General features: G+C 40.2%; 1 protein-coding gene across 31 annotated transcripts in view; it reads right to left on the reverse strand.

Moving 5' to 3' along the window:
* The window catches only part of LOC129621292 (uncharacterized), a 694,734-nt gene extending 681,980 nt beyond the window's left edge, over positions 1-12,754 (reverse strand). For 5 of the 31 annotated variants that reach the window (XR_008699193.1, XR_008699190.1, XR_008699194.1 and 2 more), the window contains exon 1: positions 11,027-11,870. Coding sequence is in view for 1 of the 31 variants with exons in the window: in XM_055537543.1 (XP_055393518.1) it covers positions 11,027-11,046 (20 nt within the window). In the remaining 30 variants the exon portion in view is untranslated. Of the gene's footprint in view, positions 1-11,026 lie in introns of all 31 variants that reach the window. The other 26 variants (XR_008699188.1, XR_008699189.1, XR_008699187.1 and 23 more) reach the window with 17 other exon arrangements.
* Between the last annotated feature and the right edge of the window lie 14,575 nt (positions 12,755-27,329).

The following is a 27,329-nucleotide window of genomic DNA, read 5'->3' on the forward strand; positions in this document are numbered from 1 at the left end:
TAAGTTCTAATGAAGTGGGTAGAAAGGGAAATGGGCTGAAGACAAAGGTGGGAAGTGACTGGCCAGGAGGTAGAGCATCATGAGGGTCTTCTCTACAAAACAGAAGTCAAAGTGGGATGAACACATTAGAAATGTAGTAGGGGAAATGCCTATCGAAAATGAAGTAACCACAGGACTTGGAGAGCCTCAGAGCACAGTCCAGATATGAGCCTGAGAGAAAGAGTGAAGGAAGGACAGGAGACTGGATGGAAGCATCTGACACTGGCATTACCCTATAATCATCCAGCATAGCAATCACATTGGACCATAAAGAAGGCTGAGCACCAAAGAATTGATGTTTTCAAACTGAGATGCTGGAGAGGACTCTTGAGAGTCCCTTGAACTGCAAGAAGATCAAACCAATCAGTCCTAAATGAAATCAACCCTGAATATTCATTGGAAGGACTGATGCTGAAGCTGAAGTTCCAATACTTTGGCCACCTGATGCAAAGAGCCAACTTATTGGGAAAGACTTTGATGCTGGGAAAGATTGAGGGAAGAAGGAGAAGGGGACAACAGAGGATGAGATGGTTAAATAGCATCACTGACTTGATGGACATGAATCAGAGCAAACTGCGGGAGGTAGTGGAGGACAGAGGAGCCTGCTGTGCTACAGTCCATGGGGTCCCAAAGAGTCAGACGAAATTTAGAGACTGAACAACAACAGCAACAATCTGGCAATGCAGTACTGACTTCAGCAAGGCCATCAGGGAGTCCCTGAGCCAAAGTTGGCCATCAGAGAAGTCTCACGTTCCCCAGACACAGTCCCTGACTCATGCTGTCATTGAAAACAGCTGAGCAGGAACATGGCCTTGGTAGAAGATAATAAACAATACTGTTCTATAGACTTGAAAGTTGCTAAGACAGTAGATCTACAGTGTTTTCAACACACATGCATATAAATGATAACTTTATGAAGTGACAGAGGTGTTAACAAATATTATTGTGTAATCATTTCTCAATGTATATGTGTACCAAATCATCACATTGTATATCTTAAATTACACAATGTCATATATCAATTATTTTTCAATACATGTGGGGGGAAAGTAATAATAAATGTTAAAATTTTTTTAAAGTAATTTGGGATGGGTTTCAGAATGCAGCAGCTGGGCCCTCCATCAACTGTGCTTCCTGAAGTCAGGAAACATGTCAGTGGGGGACCTGACATACACATCCCGGGGTGGCCACAAGAAGGGAGGTTGGGAGATAATAGACCAGAATTGTCTCCTGTGATGCTAGAACCAGCCCTGCCTGCATCAGCATGAAACAGAGTGGTTAGCACCCGTCATCAGTTCACAAATAGTCACGACTTACTCCTGATGCCACCATGAGGACACAACAGGCCAAACAATCTTCCTCAACCCTTAGCTGTTTTTTGTTTGGTTTATGTCTTGGAATTCCCACTCAGAGCCCCTAGAGGATGTGATCGAGAAGACAAGAGATTCTGTGCAGGAAGCCCCTGTTCTCTCCTTTATACCCTCTCCCCTGGAGCAACATTCAGCTTTGGGTGGAGAAAAAGAGAGTGTTCACTGAGGTTGTCATATCAGCTAGATCAAGATTAAAGTGGGGGAACCTCCCTGGTGGTCCAGTGGTTAAGATTTTGTCTTCCGATGCAGTGGGTACAAGTCCCATCCCTGGTTGGGGAGCTAAGATCCCATATGCCTCATGGCCAAAAAACCAAAACAGAAACAATATTGCAACAAATTAAATGAAGGCTTTAAAAATGGTCCACATTGGGACTTCCCTGGTGGTCCAGTGGTTAATAATCCACCTGCCAATGCAGGGGACACAGATTCAATCCCCGATCTGGGAAGGTTTCACCTGCCACAGGGCAACTAAGCCCATGAGCCCCAACTCTGAGCCTGTGCTCTAGAGCCCATGTGCTGCAACTGCTGAAGTCTATGTGCCTAGAACCTGTGCTCTGCAACGAGAGACGTCAGAGAAACCTGCACCCCGCGACTAGAGAAAGCCCTCACACCTCAAAAAAGACCTAGCACAGACAAAAACAAAATACTTTAATTGAATTTTTTTAATGGTCCACATAAAAAAAGAAAAAAAAAAACTTAAAAAAGACTAGGGTGGACAACCAGGGATGGGAAAGGGAGAGGGTGAATCTGGGAAGCCAAGAACAATTTTTTTCTTTTTCATAACCTTGCCTGGTATCTACCTAGACATGGGACAGGAGGGAATGACATCATCCATGGTAGCTTTCACCTAGATTTCACTTTCCGAAGAGAAATGGGTCTCCTGAATTTTTCCTGGCTCTCAACCCCTCAGGGGACAAAGGGTGAAAGAGGCTCTGTCTTCCTTTGACCAGTCCTCTATTGAGCCTTATTTGCCAGGAAAAGGGGGGCCCCGCTCTTTCTGACGAAGTTGACCAAGAAAGCTATTTACTGGCAAATAACTGTTTTCAGCTCCCTAAAAGCCACCACAAGTCTCCACAGGTACCTGGTAAGAATGTACTTGATTCAAGAGGTGCAATAACAGAATCAAAAGAGAGGTAAAGTAGGTAGTCCTACAGGACTTACTTTGGTGAAGAGCATATCTGCAGGTCTTATTTCATTTTAAAACATCCTTGAAGAAATTTGCTATGTGCTCTATAATGGTTCTAAATTAGAACCATTATATTCTATATTTCATTACAGGAAATATAATCATAAATTGTATCCAGATTATACTTATATATTTTAACATTCAGAGGATTGATGTAGCAAGAGAGGCAAAAAAAAAAAAAAAAAAAAAGAACAAGCAAGTATATATATAAACTAGATAACCAATGAGGACCTACTGCATAGCACAGGGAACTATATTCAATATCTTATAATAACCTATAATGGAAGAGAAAGTAAAAAAAGAATGTGTGTGTATATAACTGAATCACGTTGCTGAACATCTGAAACTAAAACATTGTAAATCAGCTATATTTCAGTAAAAAAAATTTTAATGGCTGAGTAATACTCCATTGTGTATATGTACCACAGCTTTCTTATCCATTCATCTGCTGATGGGCATCTAGGTTGCTTCCATGTCCTGGCTATTATAAACAGTGCTGCGATGAACATTGGGGTACACGTGTCTCTTTCCCTTCTGGTTTCCTCAGTGTGTATGCCCAGCAGTGGGATTGCTGGGTCATAAGGCAGTTCTATTTCCAGTTTTTTAAGGAATCTCCACACTGTTCTCCACAGTGGCTGTACTAGTTTGCATTCCCACCAACAGTGTAAGAGGGTTCCCTTTTCTTCACACCCTCTCCAGCATTTATTGCTTGTAGACTTTTGGATCGCAGCCATTCTGACTGGCGTGAAATGGTACCTCATAGTGGTTTTGATTTGCATTTCTCTGATAATGAGTGATGTTGAGCATCTTTTCACAATGGAGTATTACTCAGCCATTAAAAAGAATACATTTGAATCAGTTCTAATGAGGTGGATGAAACTGGAGCCTATTATACAGAGTGAAGTAAGCCAGAAAGAAAAACACCAATACAGTATACTAATGCATATATACGGAATTTAGAAAGATGGTAACAATAACCCTGTGTACGAAACAGCAAAAGAGACACTGATGTATAGATCAGTCTTATGAACTCTGTGGGAGAGGGAGAGGGTGGGGAGATTTGGGAGAATGGCATTGAAACATGTATAATATCATGTATGAAACGAGTTGCCAGTCCAGGTTCGATGCACGATACTGGATGCTTGGGGCTGGTGCACTGGGACGACCCAGAGGGAGGGTATGGGGAGGGAGGAGGGAAGAGGGTTCAGGATGGGGAACACAGGCATACCTTTGGCGGATTCATTTCGATATTTGGCAAAACTAATACAATATTGTAAAGTTTAAAAATAAAATAAAATTTAAAAAAAATTTTTAATAAAAATTACATTAAAAAAGAATACATAACTCTACCTGGTGAGTAAAATAATTAAGACAATATTCCCCCAAACAGAAAAGGAAAGTGAAAGGGACTTAATTGTGCTATTTTTGTATTAATTTTTTATTTTAAAGATAAGATTTTACACATAGAGAGATAGACATTATACATAAATATAATAATTTCTTCTTTAACCATACATAAGAATTTGCCTGGGTTTTTTTTTTTTTCATACTCTATAGAGTTGTACTTGGTTTGCATTTATTCCTGGGACCCAAGAGATACACCACAGTGACTGCAGAAATTATTTATCTCATGTATTTGTTAGGTTTGAATATTCATCTATTCTTGAATAGCAGCCTGATTGTGACATTGAAATCTCGCATAATTTTTTTAAAGATGCTGCTTAATAACTAAGCTTAATGTGCATTCAAAACAGCCTCTGAGCAGCCACAGTCCCTTCAGTCCTACCAAGCTTCCCACTCCAGTGTAAGTCAAGCGATAGCATTAGCCCTCTACCTCTCAGCCCATTTGTGTTAAGCTCAGACTAAACTCTTCTTGGGCTGGGGAACACATCAGTTGGGCCACTTCTCACCTCTCAAACTAAACTGGCGTGAAAACAGGAAAGAGAATTTATGAGATGCCTATTGTGTGCCTAGCATTGCACTGGATCAGTGGTGTTTAAACTCTTTTTCATTACTTTTTCATTACTATTCCCCCTAAGGAACATTTTTTCAGTGATAAAGAATCTGCCAGCAATGCAGGAGATGAGGTTTCCATCCTTGGGTAGGGAAGATCCCCTGCAGAAAGAAATGGCAAGCTACTCCAGTATTCTTGCCTTGGAAATCCCACAGACAAAAGAGCCTGGCAGGCTACAGCCCATGGGGTTGCAAAGAGTCGGACTTAGTGACTAAACAACAACAAGCAGCCTTTTTAGACATTTTATTTCTAATCACTCCCCTCCCCCATTTATGTTTAATACTACAAATATACTCTGTATCTGTTTATATACTGCATGAATATCTGTGCTTTATACAAAAAGTGTAAAACATTTTTGTCCCCTAATAACCAGTTTTTACTCCTTTTGGAGGTGGATGATATTACTCCCACAGAGAAAGATATACTAGATGCTCCACATAAGCCATTTAACTTGATTTGAGGCAGCGTAGTGTCATAATTAAAGTATAAATCTGAGCCAGACTGCCTGGATTCAAATCTGAGCATTATCTAGAGGTATGATCCTGGATAATTAACTTCAATGTGCCTCAGTTTCCTCATCTATAAAATGGGAATAATAATAGCATGTAATTAAGACAATCGCTGTGCACGTTAGTTAATATAACTATATACTGTTTAAAATAGTGCCTAGCAAATAGTAAGCACTATACAAGTGGCTGCTATTTTTTTTTAACAAATCGAAGAACCCTGTACCACCAGTATTATAAGTATTGTAAAGCCTATTTTAACAAAGAGGAAACATACATTCAGAGAAAAATAGAATAACTGGCCTCAGTCCACACAGTTGGTAAAAGCAGAGCTGGGACTAAAGCCCAGGTCTTCAAGACACCAAAATAGGCATTTTCTGTCTATATCTTCTCCATTATAGAGTAGACTCCCTAATCACCAGTTTCACCTTCTGCAATTGCAGTTATTCATGGCCAGCCACAGTCTGAAAATATTAAATGGAAAATCTGAGAAATAATTCTTAAGTTTTTAATTATAGACCTTTCTGAATAGCATGATGAAACCTCAAGCCATTACTCTCTTTACTGCCCTGGACATGAATCATCCCTTTATCCAGGGGATCCCTCCAAGCCCCCAACCCCTGTTAGTCACTTAGTAGCTGCCTTGGTTATCAGATAACTACTAAGGATCAGGACATCACAGTGCTTGTGTTGAAGTAACCCTTATTTTACTTAATAATGGCCCCAAAGCACATGAGTAGTGATGCTGGCGATTTGAATATGCCAAAGAGAAGCTGTGAAGTGCTTACTTTAAGTGAAAACGTAAAAGTTCTCAACATATTTCTTTTTAAAAAAGGGAAAAAAATCAGATGGGTTTTTTTTTTGTTTTTTTGTTTTGCATTTTGTATAAAGCTACCAGGATATTCTTGCACATAGATTTTTCTATAAACCTTTCTTTGTTTTCATAGAAGTGCAATTACAGAGTCAAAGTAGATGAATGTTTTCAAGGCTCTTGAACATAGTGTCAAATTACCCAATAAAAAGATAATGCCACCAGCAGTACCCAAATCCCCTATATGTTTCAGTTTTGTCAGGTGTAAAATGGGGATAATAATAGAGTACATAATGAAGTCATTGTGCTGGCTAAATTAATATAAGTAAACTGTTTAAAATAATGTCTACCCTCTTGTCACCCACATTCTTGTCAGTTTTTAACATATTCACCAATTTGCTAAGTTAAAAAGAACGTATTTCTGCTTTGATTTCTATTTCTTTGTTATTGGGGTTGACATCTCCATATATATTTCCTCTTTTGTGAAGTATTTGTTCATGTTCTTTGCTGATAAAACAAGAACTTTCTTAAAAATCCCTCTAATACTGACCTTTGGGCTCCCCTGATGGCTCAGTGGTAATCCGCCTGCCAATGCAGGAAACACAAGAGATGTGGGTTCGATCCCTGGGTTGGGAAGATCTCTTAGAGAAGGAAATGGCAACCCAGTCCAGTATTCTTGCCTGGGAAATCCCATGAACAGAGGAGTCTGGCAGGCTACAGTCCATAGGATTGCAAAATAGTTGGATACAACTTAGCAACTAACCAACAACAAATAATGTCCTTTGTGTTCTATCCTAGCTAATGATTCTTAAAGCTGCTGCATTTTTATAAACCATTTTTGAGGCTCAAATATTAAAACAGGTCCTAATTTTTCATTCCAGCTTCTGTTTTATAGCAATTGTCACTTACTTTCCTGCAGGGCCTGGGTGTGGGGGTGGTGGGAGGGGAAAACTACCAGAGGTTGATTTTTTTTAATGCCTTTCAGCCTTAACCACACCTAAATCAGCCTCGATTCTATCATAAGATGCCTCATCACGTCATTGAACGAAAAGAACTGAACGGAAATAGTAAAAAACATTATGCAAAAGAACAAATCATGCTGTCGAGACTCCCAAACAACCAGATGCGCAGTGTTTCTTTGCTGTGATCCACCTGTCACCCAATACCCTGGGAGAACTTCTGACAGAATTTACTCAAAGGACAGATCCAAGGCCCCTCCTCAGGACTCCAAACTTAGGATCTTGAATGATAGGCCCTAGAATCTGCTTATTTCATGAGCTTCTTGAGTGATTTTCTGAGAATCGCAGTGCCAAAGTATGTCTTGTTTGCCAAATCATGTGGTTTGTAATCTGTCTTACAAAGAATAATTAAACCAAAGGCAGAAAGCCTCTATCATCACTATGGTAGGTATCTACTGAATTTAAAGCATGATTATTTCTAAGCATGGATCTCCCAGTAATTTGTTAAGTGATCGACACAGAGAAACTTGTCTCCCTCCTCACCCCCATTTCTAGCTGTGTGATCCTAGTAAGTTACTTCATTTGCTGGGCCTCAATTTCCCCATTCACAAAGGTAGGGAGTCAAGCTACCTGTTATCTCACAGAATCATTCCAAGTCTCAACTGAGACTATATACATTAAGTATCTAACAATTTCTGGTGCCAAAAAAATGACAGTTGTTACACCAGTAGAATGAAAAATTATGCAGCTGAGGATGAGAAATTGGTCTAGAGTAATAGCTGATCATAATGGAACACCAGAATCTATGAACCACTTTCACAGGCAATTTCTTGTTTGACTCTCCAAATGTTTCAGCGAGATAGGAAGAAAACATATTGTTACATCCCTTTTACAGATTGAGGCAACTGAAGAGTGACCAAGGCTATAAAGCTATATAGTTAGTATTGATAAATAGTAGCGCTTGGAATGTCTGACTCTAGAACCCAATATCTCAATACTTGCTAAACAGGTAAAAGAAAGAATTCTTCAAGAGAGTTTATAGTTCATTCAGTTATTTCATGATTGGAAACATTCTCTAGTGTATTCAACCTAAAGAATGCCTTTCCTAGGCTTAGAAAGCACAATAAACAACACCTAAATGAAACTGAGAGTAATTATTTTTCCAAAATCTAGCTTGCTCTCATTTACTTTCAAGGTTACCTAAGTTCAAGAGAACTTAGGTGTGGCCACTGTGGCCATTTTTAAGCTCCCATACCACAAAAACTGTTCAAAACAGGTTTAAAGGACAACTCAAAATGCCCTCTCCTCTTCTAAGACCTTGCAACCTCTCACACTTAGAGCTGAAGGTCCTTTCCCAGTTCTTCTTACAGCTCCCAAACACCTTCCTCCTTTGCTTTAAAGAGTTTTTACATAATATTCATGGTCAAGTTTAGGTCTAAATTACCAAAATTAAAACCCTCTGTCCTGAGGTATAAGTTAATAAAAACGGATCTCATTTTTATTCAATCCCCCAAACTCTTGATGTGGAAGGCACTCTCTCTCTCATCTATATACCATTATATGCTGTTTCTCCACAACCAAAAATATTATCTGAAGAATCATAGAACTACGAGGGAAACAACCCACTGAGATTGTAAACAGCATATTTCTCTTCACAGAGCAATGCATCATTTGAATATAGCCTCGTTCTGTGTTCCCAGCTTTGAGTCAGGACCATTCATAGTTCAGCACTTTATAATTACATACAATTAACAGCTCAGAGGCTGAGCAGCAGCAGCAGAGTGACTGGGAAGCAGTGAAAGCTACAAATCTGTTTTGCAGTAGTGTATATTTTTTTCTCCCTTGATTTTCTTTATTGTTGTTTTGCTTGATGCTTATTAGCATACCTCTGGGGAATGTTGCAAAGATGTAATGCTAACGAGCAAACACTTGTGAGATTGCCAGCCATTTCAGATGACTTTCTTTCTTTCCAGGGCACAGAAAGGGGAAAAATGAACTGACACATTGTTATGCAGCAAACTAGAATTATGCAGAAAATGCAAAATTATGCAAAATATTATTTATGCAGAGGATAGTCCTAAAGAAGTCAGGGCATCACTGATTAGCAGTAAGAAAGTAGGAACGGGTGTGAATTTCACTGTCTACCAAAGAACCTTGTTAATGCCAGAGCATCATAGCTATTTCAATGCAAGAGGCAAGTTACTCTATCTGTCCCTAAGCTTACAGACCAAATGATAGAGCACTGAGCTGGGTGGGGTAAAGGAAGTAGAAGTTTGCAATGGTAGTAGGTATACAAAGGCCTGTCAGAGATTCAAGGGTCACTAGATGATAATAATAAAGTAATAAAACCCACAATAATAGCATGAACACAGCCAACGTTAATTGAATGCTTACTCTGTCACAGTCAAGGTTATAAATGCCTCACATGGACTAACTCAGGTAATCCTTGCAACCACTCTCTGAAGTAGGTGAAGTTAGCAATCCGTGTTACACTTGAAGAAACTAAGGCTCAAAGAAGCTAGGGAATTTGCCCAAAGTCACACAGTGAGTAAATGAGCCAAGATGTAATTTGAACCCAAAAGCCTATGCTTAAGTCCCTTCTCGGAAATGCTAAAAATAGGGCTCCACTCCTGGGGAGTTCTAGAGCTGTGTTTCTAAAGTCTCAGGTTTACAGACCCTTTTGAAACCAATGAAAACAATGGACATTTCCAAAGAAAAACGTATATACACTCATGCCAAATTTCACAAATAATTTTGAGGATACAGGGACCTCTTGAGCTACATCCTTGGATCCTTGTGACAAACCCTGTTCTAGATGAAACCAGTCATGAAACTGACATATGGAATTGACACTGGACTCTCAGAAATGCCAGAAATCCCTCACACGCCACAAACTATCACGTGGTGATTGTGGGACGCCGCATGTGGTGGGACACGGGACACAGACGCAATCACCCTGTTGTTTTCAAGAGCACTTGAGACCCAGCTCTTCTGCTGGCAACCTGATCACATTTTGCATTTACAATTATATGTTGTCTTTGTGGTTCTTATTTGTTCCATTAGCACTCATTTCATGTTTGTCCTCAATGTCCTTACCACTCAAGAGCAGATACTCCTAGGGTTTACTATAAACGGAAGGGACGGAAGGGAGGGGAGATGGTCCTCTAAATGTCATCTGCTATGGAACTCCTCCACTCCCGGGTCCTCTGGGAGCCATCATGTTCTCCTTTTTCTCAGAAGCCTAATTCTAACTTCCAGGTGGAAGGGGCACCAAAGTAACAGAATAATTCAGTTTTCCTTGCAAAAAAGTAATCTTTATATTGGCAATTTACCAATATTTCCAGCAGACTCAGAGAAGTGGACCAGTAGCTCCCACCATGATGGGGTTTCAGGGCTGTGGCCAATGTGCTGAAATCCAGGCCTGCCCCGAGGTGTTCCCCACTTGAGAGCCCATGTAGGAAGACAGGATGGAGTGAAAAAGGCCCCCAGCCAGACTCAGGGATGACTTCACAAGGACACAGACATTTGAGCGGGGTCTTCAAGGATAAAGAGGAACTGGTCAGTAAGGAAAGAAGAGAGGGCATGGCTCGTGAAAGGACAGGGAGGTGCATTCAGGCACGGGAGGAGACCAGAGAAGTTCCGAGCCCTGGAGTGGACGTGGGAAAGGTAGGCTGGGGCCAGACTGTAAAAGGACTGTACCTTGGGTGAAGAAATTGGAATTTTATCCTTTAAGCCACTGGTTCTCAAACTGCAGTGTCCGTAAAACTGATCTGAGTACTTGTTATAAATATAGACCCCCAGGTCTGCTTCCCATGCTTCCGAATCGATAGGTGCATATTTGACAAGCAGGTGATTCTAACGCAAGAGGTCTACAGACCACACTTGGGGGAAAAACCCTGCTCAAAACAAGGGGCGGGCTGCTAGCAAACTAAATGGATTGCTGAAAGGAGCTGTCTTCACACTCGCTGTACAAAGGAGAGTCTGCACACAGAGGTCCGGTGCCCCTGTGTCACACCCACCGTGATTCCTGGGTGGCAAAACTCGTCCAAAGGTACTCTGCCCTCATCCCAGAAAAGAGAGCCCACAAACAGCCCCACCTTTCAAGACAACTACACTCGCAGGCTATACCTGCAGGACTTACCTATGGAAAGTACCAGTCATGATCCCTGGCCTTAGTAGGTGCTCAGGAAAGTTTGTGGATGGAATCCTCTCTCCAGGAGGCAAAGGAAATTGAAGGTCCTCTTTACGGCAATTCAGAAATCTCAAAGTAGCAGATATCCATCTGGCATTTTTATCAGCAATGACCCCATTTCCCCAGAACAATGTTGGTGAAAAGGCAGTTTCCTGTAATGGGTTTGCTTTATAAAGGGGGTTTGGAAGTTCTTCAGAGAGACGCTGTCTGATGGCAGTCTCTCTCCAGGCATCTAGCAGAGCTTCTGCCTGTTACTGGCTGAGGTGGGAAGACACCGCACAGATCTTCGTACTTAGCCCTGATTGCTCCACCTGCGAATGTCACTGAGGGGTCTGAGCTGAGTCCCTGAGAAGGTTTGGATTCACCATCTTGGATATTAGTAGATGCTGCTGCTGCTGCTGAGTCACTTCAGTCGTGTCCGACTCTGTGCGACCCCATAGATGAGAAACACTCATTTAGCCCTTTCAGAGAGCTGTGAAGAACCCTCATGCCACACACCCCAGTGGGCACAGGAGCTTCTCTCAGAGGCACCAACCAAACAACCTCTGCAGGAGCAACGCGGAACCTGCCCTGTTCAGAGCTTTCATTGACAGTCAGACTTTTCATCTTTAAAAAGGGAGGATTCAGGCACTTCCCTGGCGGTCCAGTGGATAAGAGTCTGTCCTTTCAATGCAGGCGGACTGGGTTTGATCCCTAGTCAGGGAACTAGGTCCCACAGGCCTCAGCTAAGAGTTCAGATGCTGCAACTAAAGAGCCCGCGTGCCACAACTAAGGCCCATGGCAGCCAAATAAATAAATAATACAATTTTTTTAAAGGGAGGATTCAGTTCCCAGTGCCCGGGACTCCCTAACACAGTCCACCTCTGCGCTCCACTCACCTGCTTCAGGATTCATCATGTGCCAAGGTCTGATTCAGCCTCACCACTTGTAAGAAATGTGTGATGTCTGTGGGACCTAATAGCTACATATTTGCCAGGGGTCACTCTACAAGTCAACTAGTGTCAGCTGAAACGGATCAGGCTTCTAACAAGACATGCTAGAAGAGGCGAATACCTTCCCTCTCAGACCCTGTGCAGTGTTTACTCCACTGAACACTCCATTACTGCATACTGAGCAGGAGAAGGCACACGGGGAGGACCTGATTTAGCCGTGATTAACTGCAGAGTCATTGTTGAAATTATTTGCATTTGTCTGAATAACACTAACTTTTCAGACTATGTCATTCAAAGAAATGGTTAGATATTATTTTTCTGGCAGCAATAATCAGGCATTTTTCATCAAATGGCTTCCTTGCAGGAAAAATCACCAAATAATGGTAGAAAAACACCCGGCTGTAAATACAATGAAGCATGAGGAGGCAAAGTCAAGATTTAAATGGCTCTCACGCTGCAGGGAAAGACCGGGCTCACTGAAATGATGTCGTGCTGTTTCCGGGCACACTGGGAGCCGCTGCTGAGGCGCTAATGGGCCCCACACAGGTCTTGAGAGTGGCTTCCTCACAGGGCATCTGTAATAACTGGGCTTAGGGTTTTTACCAGATGAAGTAAATGCAGGGCCCAGAGCCCAGGAGAACAATAGCTTCTCTGCACCAGAGGAGATGTGCAGGCTTCCGCCTGGGGCTTAGACTTGTCTCCACTCCTGTGTGCCCCTCGTTCCATGAGGCCAACAAAACACATCTCACACACAAGGCCTCCACACAGGCCCATGGAGGCCCTGGGGGAACCCTGGAACCCCAAAGCTGATTGTTTCTAATTTGGCTGCACCAGGTCTTAGCTGCAGCACACCAGATCTTCGAGATTCTTTGGGCACACGGAATCTTTAGTTACTGCACTCCAACTCCTAGTTACGGCATGTGGGATCTAGTTCCCTGACCAGGGATCAAACCCAAGCCCCTTGCACTGGGAGCACAGAGTCTTAGTCACTAGACGACCAGAGAAGTCCCCCACAGCTGATTAATTTCCTATTGCCACCCTATCTCCCTTGCCCCCACCAAAAAAAGGGGGAGGTGGTCAGGGGCCTTTACAAGAGTAACAGCTTTTCAGAACTACTTCTTAGGTTATACCCCTCCCCACAACCGGAGTCCCATAAAAAGCTGCCTCTAATTCTTGTTAATAACAAGACCCTGTGGGGCCTTCTGGGACAGACCCCTCCCCCATATCCTCTGCTGCAGCTCCTCTCTGAAGTACCTAGATAATAGTATCTGATGCACATTTCCTGGATTGTAGATGCTAAAACCACCACTAAATGAAAGAAATTAAATACTTGATGACCTTGGGCACAAAGGCCCCAGACCTACTGATATCTAAGAACTGATGATATTAACCCCTGTGACACCACCCTGTTATCTCACCATCGACCAATCAGAGAACTGTGCATGAGCTGATCAGGTACCCTGGGACCATCCCACACACACACCTCACCTGGCCTTTGAAAATGCTTTGCTGAAACCACTCCTGGAGTTTGGGGGTTTATGAGCACCAGCCACCTACAGCACCTTTTTTTTCTTTTTGGAATATAGTCAATTTACAATGTTGTGTTAGTTTCAGGTATACAGCAAAGTGAATCAATTATACATATACATATACTCCACTTTTCTTATAAATTCTTTTCCCATACAGGTCATTACAAGTATTGACTAGAGTTCCCTGTGCTATACAGTAGGTCCTTATTAGTTATCAACTTTATATATTGTAGTGTGTATATCACAATCTCTTCATTTATCCCTTCTCTCTCCCCAACCCCTGTGGCCAAAAGTTTGTTTTCTACATCTGTGACTCTATTTCTGTTTTATAATAAATATATTTGTACCATTTTTAGCAGAAGATCTAAATATACATTTCTCCAAAGAAGACATGTGCTCAGTTGCTCAGTCATGTCTGACTCTCTGCGGCCCCACGGACTGTAACCCACCAGAATCCTCTGTCTCCATGTCCATTCTTCAGGCAAGAATACTGGAGCAGGGCATCCCCTGCCCTAGGGGATCTTCCCAAGCCAGGGATCAAACCCATATCTCTTGCATCTCCTGCACTGGCAGGAGGATTCTTTACCACCAGCACCACCTGAGAAGCCTATACAGATGGCCAAAAAGTACATGAAAAGATGCCCAACAACACTAATTATTAGAGAAATGCAAATCAAAATGACAATGAGATATCACCTCACACTAGTCAAAATGGCCATTATCAAAAAATCTACAAACAATAAATGCTGGAAAGAGTGTAGAGAAAAGGGAACCCTCCTACAATGTTGGTGGAAATGTAAATTGGTACAGCCATTATAGAGAACAGTATGAAGTTTCCTTTAAAAAAAAAAAAAAGGCACCACAACCCAGTGTCAGGAAGTGAATTTGTGTGTGTGTGTGTGTACACATGCATAGGATTTCAGTTCCCTGACCAGAGATCGAACCCATGCCCCTTGCAGTTGGTGCATGGATCTTAGCTACTGGACTGCCAGGGAAGTCCCCACAATCTGGTGTCAGTCAGTTCAGTTCAGTTCAGTCGCTCAGTCATGTCCAACTCTGTGACCCCATGGACTGCAGCATGTCAGGCTTCCCTGTCCATCACCAATACCCAAAGTTTGCTCAAGCTCATGTCCAGCGAGTCAGTGATGCCATCCAACCATCTCATCCTCTATCGTCCCCTTCTCCTCCTGCCTTCAATTTTCCCAGCTTCAGGGTCTTTTCCAGTGAGTCAGTTCTTCCAAACAGGTGGCCAAAGTATTGGAGCTTCACCTTTGGCATCAGTTCTTCCAATGAATATTCAGGACTGATTGCCTTCAGGACTGATTGGATGGATTTCCTTGCAGTCCAAGGGACCCTCAAAAGTCTTCTCTAACACCACAGTTCAAAAGCATCAATTCTTCGGCGCTCAGCTTTTTTTATAGTCCAACTCTCAAACCCATACATGACTACTGGAAAAACCATAGATTTGACTAGATGGACCTTTGTCAGCAAAGTAATGTCTCTGCTTTTTAATCTGCTGTCTATGTTGGTCATTGGCTCTATTGTGTGCAGGAGAACAGACCTAAGTTTGGTTCAGTAACAATCTAAGTTATATTTTCAAATAAGAACTACAGATTTAAAATCCCTTCCAATCCATTTTATATAACGCCCAAATTTGTCTTTGATTTAGTTCAACAATTGTGTACTGCATGTCTTAATGAACCTATATCTTTCCGGTACTACTCAAATCAAGAACAAGCCCTTCCTCCTGAGGTCATGGCCATCAGTGAGCCAGCCCTGATCTATGACCAGCCACATCCTCTCCTATTCCTCATGAGACACCCCTTCCCGAAGGTCGTCTTTCATTAACTCCACCACATCAGCTCTCCACCACATCAGCTCTCCACCAAGGTTGGAACTGCCACACAGCTCCTCCACATTGTCCCTTCTGTTCTTCCTGTGATACGTCGCATTTGTTCCCAGCACTCCACCTTCCCAGAAATCTCCACCCAGAACAGGCCCCTCCTACTCAAACTCAATTTATTCCTACACTTCCTTCTGGGTGCTGCTCACAACTTAACCCACACCCACCAAATCTTTGCTGAGGGCTGCTGCTCTAGAATGCTCTGTCCCTTCCATGGTTGCCCCATTAAATAGGCGGGTTTTCTCTTCTGCTTCACATGTGCATACTTTCTTCCCACTGGGATGTGACATTTATAAAACTGGAAACCAACCCTGTACCTCTTCCTGTGGATTCACCTCCACATTCATCGAATGCCTATTGCGTGCCAGTCATGCTGTCACTCAAAGCATCAAAAATGGTACTTAGTATGGAATGCGCTTGAATAAGGAAGTAAACATTTGCTGACTTATCAAACAGACTCAGAACCCAACAGGCTCATTTGGGTTTCATGGTTTCTCTTCATTCTCATAGGGAGGAAAAAGCAGTTAAATACATATACATCCACTTGGATGATATTTTTCACAGGCAGGCTTCTGTCTCTACACGAATAGGGATAACATGATTTTAAACATTGAGCTTGATACTTCCCACCATGGAGGGATAATGGTCCAACCCACACCAGGTAAGTCATTCTATGTGGGCAGGGGAGGAGCCTCAGACTCTCTTTCAGCTGGGTGACATGCAGAGTCAGCTTGGGGAGCTGGCCTGAAAGAAACGCAGTCACACCAGCTCAGCCTATGTAGGACCTGATTCCCCTGTGATGGCCCAGAACCTGCCCAGCCAGAAGCCAGGTGATGATGGCCCAGTCTTCTAAGTGGAGCAGGTGGAGAGGGGTTCTCACAAGCTTGGGCTTTGCTCACACCCAACCATGGACCCCGGAGAAGGCGATGGCATCCCACTCCAGTACTCTTGCCTGGAAAATCCCATGGATGGAGGAGCCTGGTGGGCTGCAGTCCATGGGGTCGCTAAGAGTCGGACACGACTGAGCGACTTCACTTTCACTTTTCACTTTCATGCATTGGAGAAGGAAATGGCAACCCACTCCAGTGTTCTTGCCTGGAGAGTCCCAGGGATGGGGGAGCCTGGTGGGCTGCCATCTCTGGGGTTGCACAGAGTCAGACACGACTGAAGTGACTTAGCAGCAGTAGCAGTAACCATGGACCCATGCCCACAGTCCACTGTGGAAACAGTAGTTTCCAAAACCATCCACTCCAGAACACACTAGCCCTCAGGACAATGCTGGGAGGCCAGCCAGGCAGCAGACATTGGCCACTGAGATGCCATCTCTCCCACCCAACCCAAGCCATTCAGGGCTGAGAGGGACAGAGAGTAAGCCAAACGGGATTTAAAATCCTGGCTCTGACAGCTGTATGACCTCAAGCAATTTGCTTAACTGTTCTCTCAATTCTTCATCTATAAAATGGGGACCATAATAATATCTATACTCACTGAATGTGGAGAATCAAATGAGCCAAATATATGACAAGCTTAACACAGTGCTTGTCACCCCATAATAGATTGAGATTATTAACATTAACTGTGATCACTGATATTCAAATTTGGACTTTTTCTCTTGGATCCTAAAATGGTTGCATGTCAAGTATTTTTGCAAGAATCTATTAGCTTTTCCCTTCTTTCTCAGCTACATTCATGCTTCAATTTTCTCTTTCATTTCCCCTTTCCCTCCACTCCTGTGACTCCTAATGACCAGGAAAACACAAAGACACAAAGACTTGTTCTGAAATTACATTGAAAACAAAAGGAAGTGAATTCTCTTATACTGTTGGTGGGAATGCAAATTGGTGTAGCCACTACGAAAAACGGTATGGAGGTTCCTCAAACAACTAAAAATAGAGTTGCCATATGATCTAGAAATCTGAATCCTGGGCATATACCCAGACAAAACTGCAATTCAAAAAGATATATGCACCCCTATGTTCATAGCAGCACTATTCACAATAGCCAAGACATGGAAAAAACCTAAGTGTCCAGTGACAGATGAATGGATAAAAAAGATGTAGCATATATAAACAATAGAATACTATTCAGCCATAAAAAGGAATTGAAGTAATGCCATTTTCAGCAATGAGATTATCACACTAAGCAAAGTAAGTCAGAAAGAGAAAGACAAATATCATATGACATCATGTATGTAGAATCTAAAATACAACACTACGAAACAGAAACAGACGCACAAATACAGAGAACAGACTTGCGGTCGCCAGGGGATGGGGGAGGAATGGACTGGGGGCTTGGGATTAGCAAATGCAAACTAGTGTATATAGAGTGGATAAACAACAAGGTCCGACTATATAGTGCAGAGGACTATATCAGTAGCTTGTGTTAAATCACAGTGGAAAAGAATATAAAAAAGAATATGCATATATATATATATATATATATATGTATAACCGAGTCACTTTGCTGTACAGCAGAAATTAACAAAGCATTGTAAATCAACTATACTTCAATAAAATTAAAAAAGCAAAAGCAAGTGATGGCCCCATGTTAAGCCTGCCTCCAGCTGTGAGCACCACACTGCAGCTCCATAATCTGCCCATCTCTCATGGTCATCTGCAACCCATCACTGGCATCTCTGCACTGGAAATGCTTTAATTTCTCAGAAAACAGGGTGCCATTTTTTCCCTGTGTACCAATTAGGAGCCTGCAATAAGACATTTTCTCATCCAGTTTGTTCCAAAAAATGAAGCATTCCAGCAGCTTCTATTTTGACCAAATTCACCAGAAAGTAAACTGTTTCAAAAAAGAAAAAGTGTGTGTGCATTTGTGTGAGTGTACATGCGCATGCTGGAAAGACAGAAACTTGTCTTTGTAAAGTTCTCTGTATTCAGTTAAACTATTTGGACTTTGTCTTTTCTTGTAAGAAAGAAAATATAATACAGAACATTAGTCTAGATTTTCCTGGAATTTGGCAGCCCTGTGGATCTTGTTTTACTCTCCATTTACTGAATACTTTGTTATTAATATTTCAGTCTCTCAGTGTGCTTCCGTTGTGGTGATAGAAAAGTGTTTGCCCTCTAGGAGCCAAATACAACATCTAATAGATCTGTTAGCCAAGTATGTAGCTTCATCCTTTATTTATTAAATAATGAGACTGCTTTCCTAAATAGCACTTTTCTATACTTAAAATTATGTACTTGAAAAGACTATAAGACCATACCCTTCTGTGGGAGGCAGAATAATGGCCCCAAAGATGTCCACATACTATTCCCCCAGACCCATGACTATGTTACCTTATTTGGCAAAAAAAAATAAAAAGTCACTGTGGCCTTAAAGATGAGATTATCCTGAATTATGTGGATGGGCTCAGAGTACTTAAAAGTGGAGACACTTTCCTAGCTGTGGTTAGAGAGAGCTACAATGAAAGAAGAGTTAGAGATACCTTGTAAGAAAGACTTTACACACCACTGCAGGCTTTGAAGACAGAGGAAGGGACAAGAACCAAGGAATGAGGCAGCCACTAGAAGCTGGAAAAGGCAAGGAAATGTATCTTCCTTAGAACACCCAAAAGAAATGCAGTCTCGCCAATTCCTTGATCTTAGCCCAGTGACACCTGTCTTGGACTTTAATGACAAAACTGTAAATAACAAATTTGTATTGTTTAAACTCGCTAAGTGTGTGATAATTTGTCACAGCAGTAATAGGAAATAAATACACAAACTCAGAACTAACTCTCTGACATCAGTCAGTCAGTATGTGAGGTTCATCAAGCAAGCTGTAGGGAGTTTCCATCAGAAGTGGGATGAATTACAATTGCAGGTCTTGCACATGCTATTCAGTTGCAAGTATGCAGTAGCATGAATGAAGGAAGGAAAGAATGCCTACTGATTGGAAACCCAACGTATCTACTGATAGATACACTGAAGGAAATATATGGTGTACTAATTGATGGATTATACAGGTTATGAACTGTATGACCTGGTGGCTCAGATGCTAAGAAATATTAAGCCACCAATATTAGCCATGAAAAAGAGTGAAATAATGCCATTTGCAGCAATATGGATGGACCCAGAGATTATGATGCTAAGTGAAGTCAGACAGAGAAAGACAAATATAATATGATATCACTTACATGTGAAATCTAAAATAATGATACAAATGAACAAATTTACAAAATAGACTCACAAACATAGGAAAAAAAAACTTATGGTTACCGAAGGGGAAAAGGGACGAGTAGGGATAAATTAGGATTTTAGGATTAACAGACACACACTACTATATATAAAATAAACAACAAAGACCTGCTCTATAGGGCAGGGAACTGTATTCAATATCTTAAAATAACCTATAAGGGAAGAGAATCTGAAAAAGAATATATGTGTGTGTGTGTGTATATATGTATAACTTAATCACTTTACTGTACACCTGAAACTAACACAATGTTGTAAATTAAGTATACTTCAATTTTTCAAAAAGGCAATCTGTCTGCAATGCAGGAGACCCAGTTCAATTCCTGGGTGGGGAAGGTCCCCTGGAGAAGGGGTAGGCTACCCACTGCAGTATTCTTGCACTTCCCTGATGGCTCAGACAGTGAAGACTCCACTTGCAATGTGGGAGACCTGGGTTTAACCCTGGGTTGGGAAGATCCCCTGGAGGGCATGGCAACCCACTCCAGTAGAATTGCCTGGAGAATCCCCATGGGCAGAGGAGCCTGGTGGGCTACAGTCCATGGGGTTGCAAAGAGTCAGACACAACTGAGTGACTAAGCTCAAACCAATCACCTGAAAAAGAAATTCTCTGTTCCTTATATGTAGTGATTATATCCACAGGTAGGAAGTCAATATATGGGATAGTACTATTTGGCTAAGGATATCAAACATTATATAATTTGATGGCCTACTGGGGTAGAATTGTATTGCTTTTGTTAATGAAAAGGGTGAGTTGATCAGCACAATTCTTTGTCAGAAATTTGGTTAAAACAGAAGGCAGAGAATTCCACTAAGTAAATTAAAAAAGGCTTAACCTCCAATGTCTAGTTGAGACGGCACTATATAATACAGTAAACAAATATAAGCAATTGCTTGATCTCAGGTCTTTCCCAACTTAGGGGAAAAGGTGCTGAGGTAGACTGGAAAGACTGAGAGGCTGAGAATACTGAAGTCCAATCTCACAGAGGCTGGACCATCAGTTAGACAGAGGCACCTGGTGTGTATAGCTGCTCAATCATGTCCGACTCTTTGTGGCCCCATGGTCTGACCATGGAATTCTCTAGGCAGAATACTGGAGTGGGTTGCCCTTCCCTTCTCCAGAGGATCTTTCAGACCCAGGGATTAAACCCGGGTCTTCTGCATTGCAGGCAGATTCTTTTCTATCTGAGCTATAAGGAATTTCTTCAAAATGGCACAAACTCAAGCCCAGCATTTGCAAAATGTACATAGACTTCAGGTTTATTGCTTTCAACACTGCTGTTGTGATATATCTTGCTTTCCAGAAAATTCCTTCATCAAGGTATCAGCACATATTGTGAGTTCCCAAAATTGTATACTTCCGATGGTTAGAAGAGTAGACAGAAGCATCCAAGGTGAAGTTTCTGTATAACTGTGAAAATTCCTGTTGCATTTGTTCTCCTCGAAAACCAACTGAACTCACAGAATTGCAAGTAGCTGCTTCCCCTGAGGTTTCATGATGCAAATGAAAATGTTACAAATTTGAGAAGAATTCCATTTTTTCCCATTAGAAACTGTGTAGCAATCATGTTTTTTCCATACTTGGCAAATTGACAGATAACAGAGTACATGATGATAATAGTTATAGATCACCCTAATTGCCATTCAGAGTAAATTAATAGATTCCTACCCTTAGTCTTTCTTCAACAAGTACAGCCAAGCATTCTCATTAAACTTGGAGAAAACAGAAAGTTGCCTTCTGGGGAGTTTTGACTAAATATAATCAGAGCATGCACCAGAGAAATCAGACAGGATGTACATTTGGAGATTTCAGAGTCAGTACTATTTGCTGGCACACTTCTTTCATTTATCTATGATAAAGTAGCCTAGAGATGACTGTATTGTCTCAGTAAAGCAAATTTTTATTCAGATACTGTCAGAGGAAACTTCTACTCAATCCACTTGACTTCTCTCAAACCAATTGACAGAAATTTCTCCAGTTATAACTACAGTAAAACTGAGACACTCGGGGACCATTGCAAGTTACAAATTTTCTATTTTACTATCCCCAAAGCCAATAAAAATTTCCCCTAACTATGATATTTCTATATATAAAAATACCTCCTGCACAGCTTTACAAACCCAAAGCCACACAAAAGTCTTGCTGCAGGAGCTGATTTTTTTTTTATGAAAAAGAAAAATCATATTCATCATCAACTTGTCTCCTTCGATATGTGAAACATTTTCAAAACAGCTTTCCAGACAAAGATGAGCCATACAATATCCAAGTTAGCTGAATATTAAAATGATAGATAAGTTGAACAAATTTTCTATTTCTGTGCTGGAAAGACTGCTCTCCAGTTACCCAAAATCCATTCTGGAAGATTTTTATAAAGATATTAAAGAAAATCATTCTCCTTCCTAGACTGTCATTGAAACTTGAATATGAGGTTTCTCCCACAATACATGAAGGCAGACAAAAGTGAAATGGAATATTACAGTCTTCATACTTCTGCTGAGTTTCTTCTCCATTCCCTCTATATGAAGGACCATATACACCCAACAGACAAGAGAATCAAGGAAACTAATAGAATAACAGACTTCGTAGGGTTCAGAACCAAAGATGTGTGCAAAAAGCAGGAATGCAAAGTCAAGGTACAAGTAATATAAGATATTTTAAAGATATAAACATTTAAGTTCAGAAATAACCCTGGCTACTGGCTGCTTCTGGCTTGGCTTTAGTACTAATAGTCATCAAAAATGTCAGAGTTTTGTGTGCAATCTCAACAGCAAATTCTAAGATGCTGAAACCAGTTTAAGGTGGGTGGGATTGGGATAGCGTACTAGTTGAAAACCTGGAGTCTAAATCCCATATCTGCTACGTACTAGCAATGATCTATTCTCTTAAACCTTAGTTTCCTCATCTATAAGATGGAGATAATAGTTTATCTCATTGGATAGTAATGAAGATTAATTGTAGCATGGGAAGTTAGAGTGGAGTTCATGTAAAACATGATTAATGTAAGAAAGGGGATTAGATAATCGAGATGAATGAAAAACTTCAGTATGATGATGGATCCCTAGCAGGGGGAGGGGAAAACAAAATGGGCTGCTTTTAGTGGGAGTGTTTGAAGGTGACCACAGAACATTAAATGTAAGCAGAATAGTAATGTGTGACTGTTAGAAAGAGCTACAGCTGTGATCACTATTTGAACCCAATTCAAATGTCAATTGAATTGAAACTGAATATAGAAAAAGAAAAAACTCAAAAGTGTTTCAGCACATGTATACCTGTGGCGGATTCGTTTTGATATTTGGCAACACTAATACAGTGTTTGAGGTTTAAAAATAAAATAAAATTAAAAAAAAAAAAAGTGTTTCATAAACCTGTGGCTAACTTACCTTCCATGTTTGTAAGGTTAACAAGAGGGGTAAAAGGCTGATGCTGGAGCAATGATTCTTTTTTTTTTTGGAAGTTAAAATTATTTTATTATTTTTAAATTTTAGGCATAAAACAAAGAAGTCTACAATAAGATGATAACCTTCATATTCATTATATTGTATATTATTATATATTACTGTATATTAATTATATATTATTACATATTATAATATAACATAGATACTGACCCTATGTTATTTGAAAATGATTCAATTACCTACTAATACTATCACAGAAATTTTTCCTCTCATAAAGTTATCAAGAAATTCAGTGAGCTTACTAATTAAAAGTGAAAATTGTACTCACATTCATATACCAACAGGTAATAATCATTATGTAGCAATTTGAATCCCAGGGACGGCAGAGCCTGGTGGGCTGCTGTCCATGGGGTCACACAGAGTCGGACACGACTGAAGCAACTTAGCAGCAGCAGCAATTTAAATACTCTTTATAATCATCCCCAACTCAAGAATTTATATCCTATGAGGCAAAAGATTCAGAAGCTTTTCTTTTCTTGCATATTTGAACACCACTATATACATCCATAACCTGATAACTTTAGAAAATAATAAAATTTTAAGCAATTCTATATTTAAGAAACATATTATTCAAGTTACCAATAATCATAAGAATGTAAACAAAATTAATTTAAAAACTCTTTTATCTATATTTCTTAAGTATTCCATAAGAAGCTATATTTTCCTAGTATATTTTTTAATATATTATTTGAGGAATAGCATACATGAGACTCAAAACTAAGATTATCACCATGAAAAACGAGACTCTCTGAGATTCTAACAATTAAATTTTTATGACAAAGACCTTTACATATGTTCGGTTCACACACAGTTTATAATTTTGTTTTAAAAAATAATAACATACTTTTGATTTGCAGATTTAAAATAACATGGAATTTGTAAGCATAAAATAGAATACACACATAAACATATATAGCCTTATAAAAATATTTAAATATATAAAAAGTACAAAATTAAATTAGACTTTTAAAAAAGCAATCATACTCAGAACTTGCACAGTCGAAATTCTGCTAGCATTACACAAAGTTGTCTGAGGAAGCTGCACTTGATGCAATGATTTGCCATTGCACAAAATACTGGGGAACATTCTTAAATAGTGGCAAGTCTCAGTCTTTGAAAGAGGATTTGATTTAGAGAAAATCATACATCTTTGACAACTAAATTTGATGGAACAAGTTGTCAAATACCAATTTTTATACTGAAATAAGGTACAATTGATTTTTGTTTGCTACCTAAAATTGTTTTAAGGCATTTCTAAAAATGTTTTGAGACAATTTGCACTCTAGAGTAAGTTTTTAGCTTCCTAAAATGGTCACCTTGAAAAGCATATTAATCTGGAATCTTGTCTTTAAATTTCATTACCTTCCATCTCAAACAAATGCATACCACTTTTTATGTGTATTAAGAATGAGGAAAATGAGATAAACATACTCTGATATTTCCTGTAACTATGACTTATTGGTTTCCTAAATTTTGAAACTTATTTTCTCAGAAGAGAGATGAACTACATAAAAGATGGGTAGCTAGACCAAGTTACTGTCTGCCATTCTCAGTACTATTGACATTTGGGGTTGAATCATTGCTGAGGGAGCTACCTTCTGGATCATAGGTTGTTTCTATGTAACCTTGGCTTCTACCCATTAGATACCAGTAGGAGCCCCTCAGATGTGACTATCGAAAACGTCTCCAAATGTTACCAAACATCCCCATGGAGACAAAATCACCTCAAAAGGAGAACCACTGAATTGAGTAACTGGAAATGTCCTTTCAATCCCAAGGGCCTATGATTCATAAAACAATATAAAATACATAGAGATAACAGTGTTACACATTCTAAATATCTAAAATTAAATAAATAAGTATAAAGAATATCATTATAGTTTTTCTAGTTATACACATTGTCAAAGACAACTTTGTAATAAAATGATAGGGTGAACATGTTTATAATGTATTATCATACGGCACAGCCTGGTAATATACTAAAAATATTAAGGTGTATATTAATACATATACATTTAGAGATAAAAATAAAATAATACTTGTGTAAATCTATAAATCTATGCATACTCACAACAGAGAATGCCTCAAAACACCATAACCATTTAATTTCTATTTGACAACTCTCAGACTCTAAAATAATATATACTTTGTTACAATCAATCAATAAATTTATGATAAATAAATGACTTCTCATAAAGGCAAACTAGATAAAAAAACATGGTGGTCTTTCACACAGAAACTTCCTATGCCTTTTAAACTCAGTAAATAGTGTCTTGAGTTACTTGTTTTCCCTGTAACATTTGAATTTCTGGAGCAATGATTCTTCACTGTCTAATCCTACACATGCTGTGGAATCCTTGAGCTGTGGTTGACATGAGGAGGTGCCAAGGCCTAGGGCAGAATCCCATGGTTGGTCCCAATGAGACTCAGTGGGCAGATGCTCCTGGGACATTTTCAAAAATAGGTAACTGAAATATTCAAGCCTCACCTACCACGGAGCCTGGCCTGGTGTACCTATATACATTTCTGGAGGTTGTCTACTACTTGGGAAGCACCAACTTAAACCCACTCAACAAGAGCTCTCACTGGAGGAATGTTAGAAAAGAAGTTGGAAGACTTCACTTCCTTGATGCTCCACATAAAAAACCCCTCCCAAAATTGAGTTGTTTTTATGTAATAAGCCAAAAGTTTCATTGTGTTCAAGGATGGCCTTGCAATACTATTCAAGTGCACAAATAGTGATGAATAAACTCAGTGTTTCTATGTACAACAGAAGAATGTCAGTCAGCTGTATTAAGGGCGTAAAGTTGATCAGGTGCCAAGCAACGTGACTGCTTTCCATCAAAGGATGAACTCAAGTAGATGAACCCAACAGAGCATGAGCCTCCAAAATGTCAAGAACTTGAGGGTAAGGAAGACCCAGGTTCTTGTTCTACCCTAGTGTATCTGTGACTTGGGTAAGGTCCCTTCTCTGGGCCTCCATTTTCTCATTTGTAAAATGAGGTGTTGGGACTAGATAATCATTAAAATTCTTCCCAGAACTCTTCACTTGTGAGGCAGGGTTGGGTACTTTCTTTAAAGCTTCAGCCACTATTTCCTGCTATGACAAGACTCACGTGCTATGTCTAGGACCACAGTAACTGTCCGGGAAAATTGGCCCCAAGTCCAGAAAAGGCCCTGAGTTGATCGTGGGGCCTCTTGATGCTGGACTGGAGAGAAGGAAGCCTGTTCCTCTGGCTTAGGGCAGGATGGGGACAGCACCTGGCAGCAGAATAAAGAATGTGGATCTAATTTCTCCCTGGTACTCTTTCCCCCTCTATTCCAAAGCTGTCTGAGGCAGTCACTGACTTAGGAAGAAGGTACGAGAAGCTGAAGCTCTTATAATTAAAGCTATCAACAAGTCCAGTGGTGAGGAATGTTTATTAAAAAAAAAATAATAAATTCTGCCATGTGCCTGAACTACAGATTGCCTGCAAAGTGGCCCATGTGGTAACAGCTATATAAACTTTATTACCTAGTAAAATTTGTGTCTTAAAACTCTTGGCAAAAGCCTTCATCTGACTAACTCAGACTTTTCTTTTCCCCTTGGCTGGCCCAGATAGAGAAGAGTTAGTGCCACTGAATAACATATGAGGCATTTGCTTTTTGTAGCAGATTTGCTGTTCTTTGTATTGTTCTAATGCTTTGTCATATAAGTTAACTACCACCCAAACAATAAGCAACTGTTCATACTTTGTTATACAACTTAGCTGAAGATTTTAACTAAATTCAGGATCCTTTGATTCTTGAAAGGTCCTTTCCTCCTTCAGATCTCTGGCACTCTACCCTCTTTGATATATATATCTATACAGTCGGCACAGGAATGATTATATTTAAAGTTTGGATTTATTTTTAAAGTATTGTCTACTGAGTTCAAATGAAATGCAGAGCAGTATTTCAATATCGCACTAGTTTTGGAATGTGGATTCTGGATGGCAAATCTTACATTTATTTCTACTTTCTTTGAATGGTTAAGAAACCATGCATGTGTGTTCTTTCAAATTTACAGCCAACTCTGAAATTACAATGTAATAGCCTTAAAATGGTTCAAAGTGCCTCTCATAGGAATGAATTATAATGGAAGTATCAAGAAAGGCTTTGAGCATTATTTGGAATGCAGCTTTGTTTCTATCTTGGTTTATCCTTTGCCAATGGCTCCATTAGGATATCACTCAATCAGACTCTCTGCTGGATGGCAAGTTT

Source organism: Bubalus kerabau, chromosome 10 (assembly GCF_029407905.1).
Source record: "Bubalus kerabau isolate K-KA32 ecotype Philippines breed swamp buffalo chromosome 10, PCC_UOA_SB_1v2, whole genome shotgun sequence".
In the NCBI taxonomy this organism is placed as follows: Eukaryota; Metazoa; Chordata; class Mammalia; order Artiodactyla; family Bovidae; genus Bubalus; species Bubalus kerabau.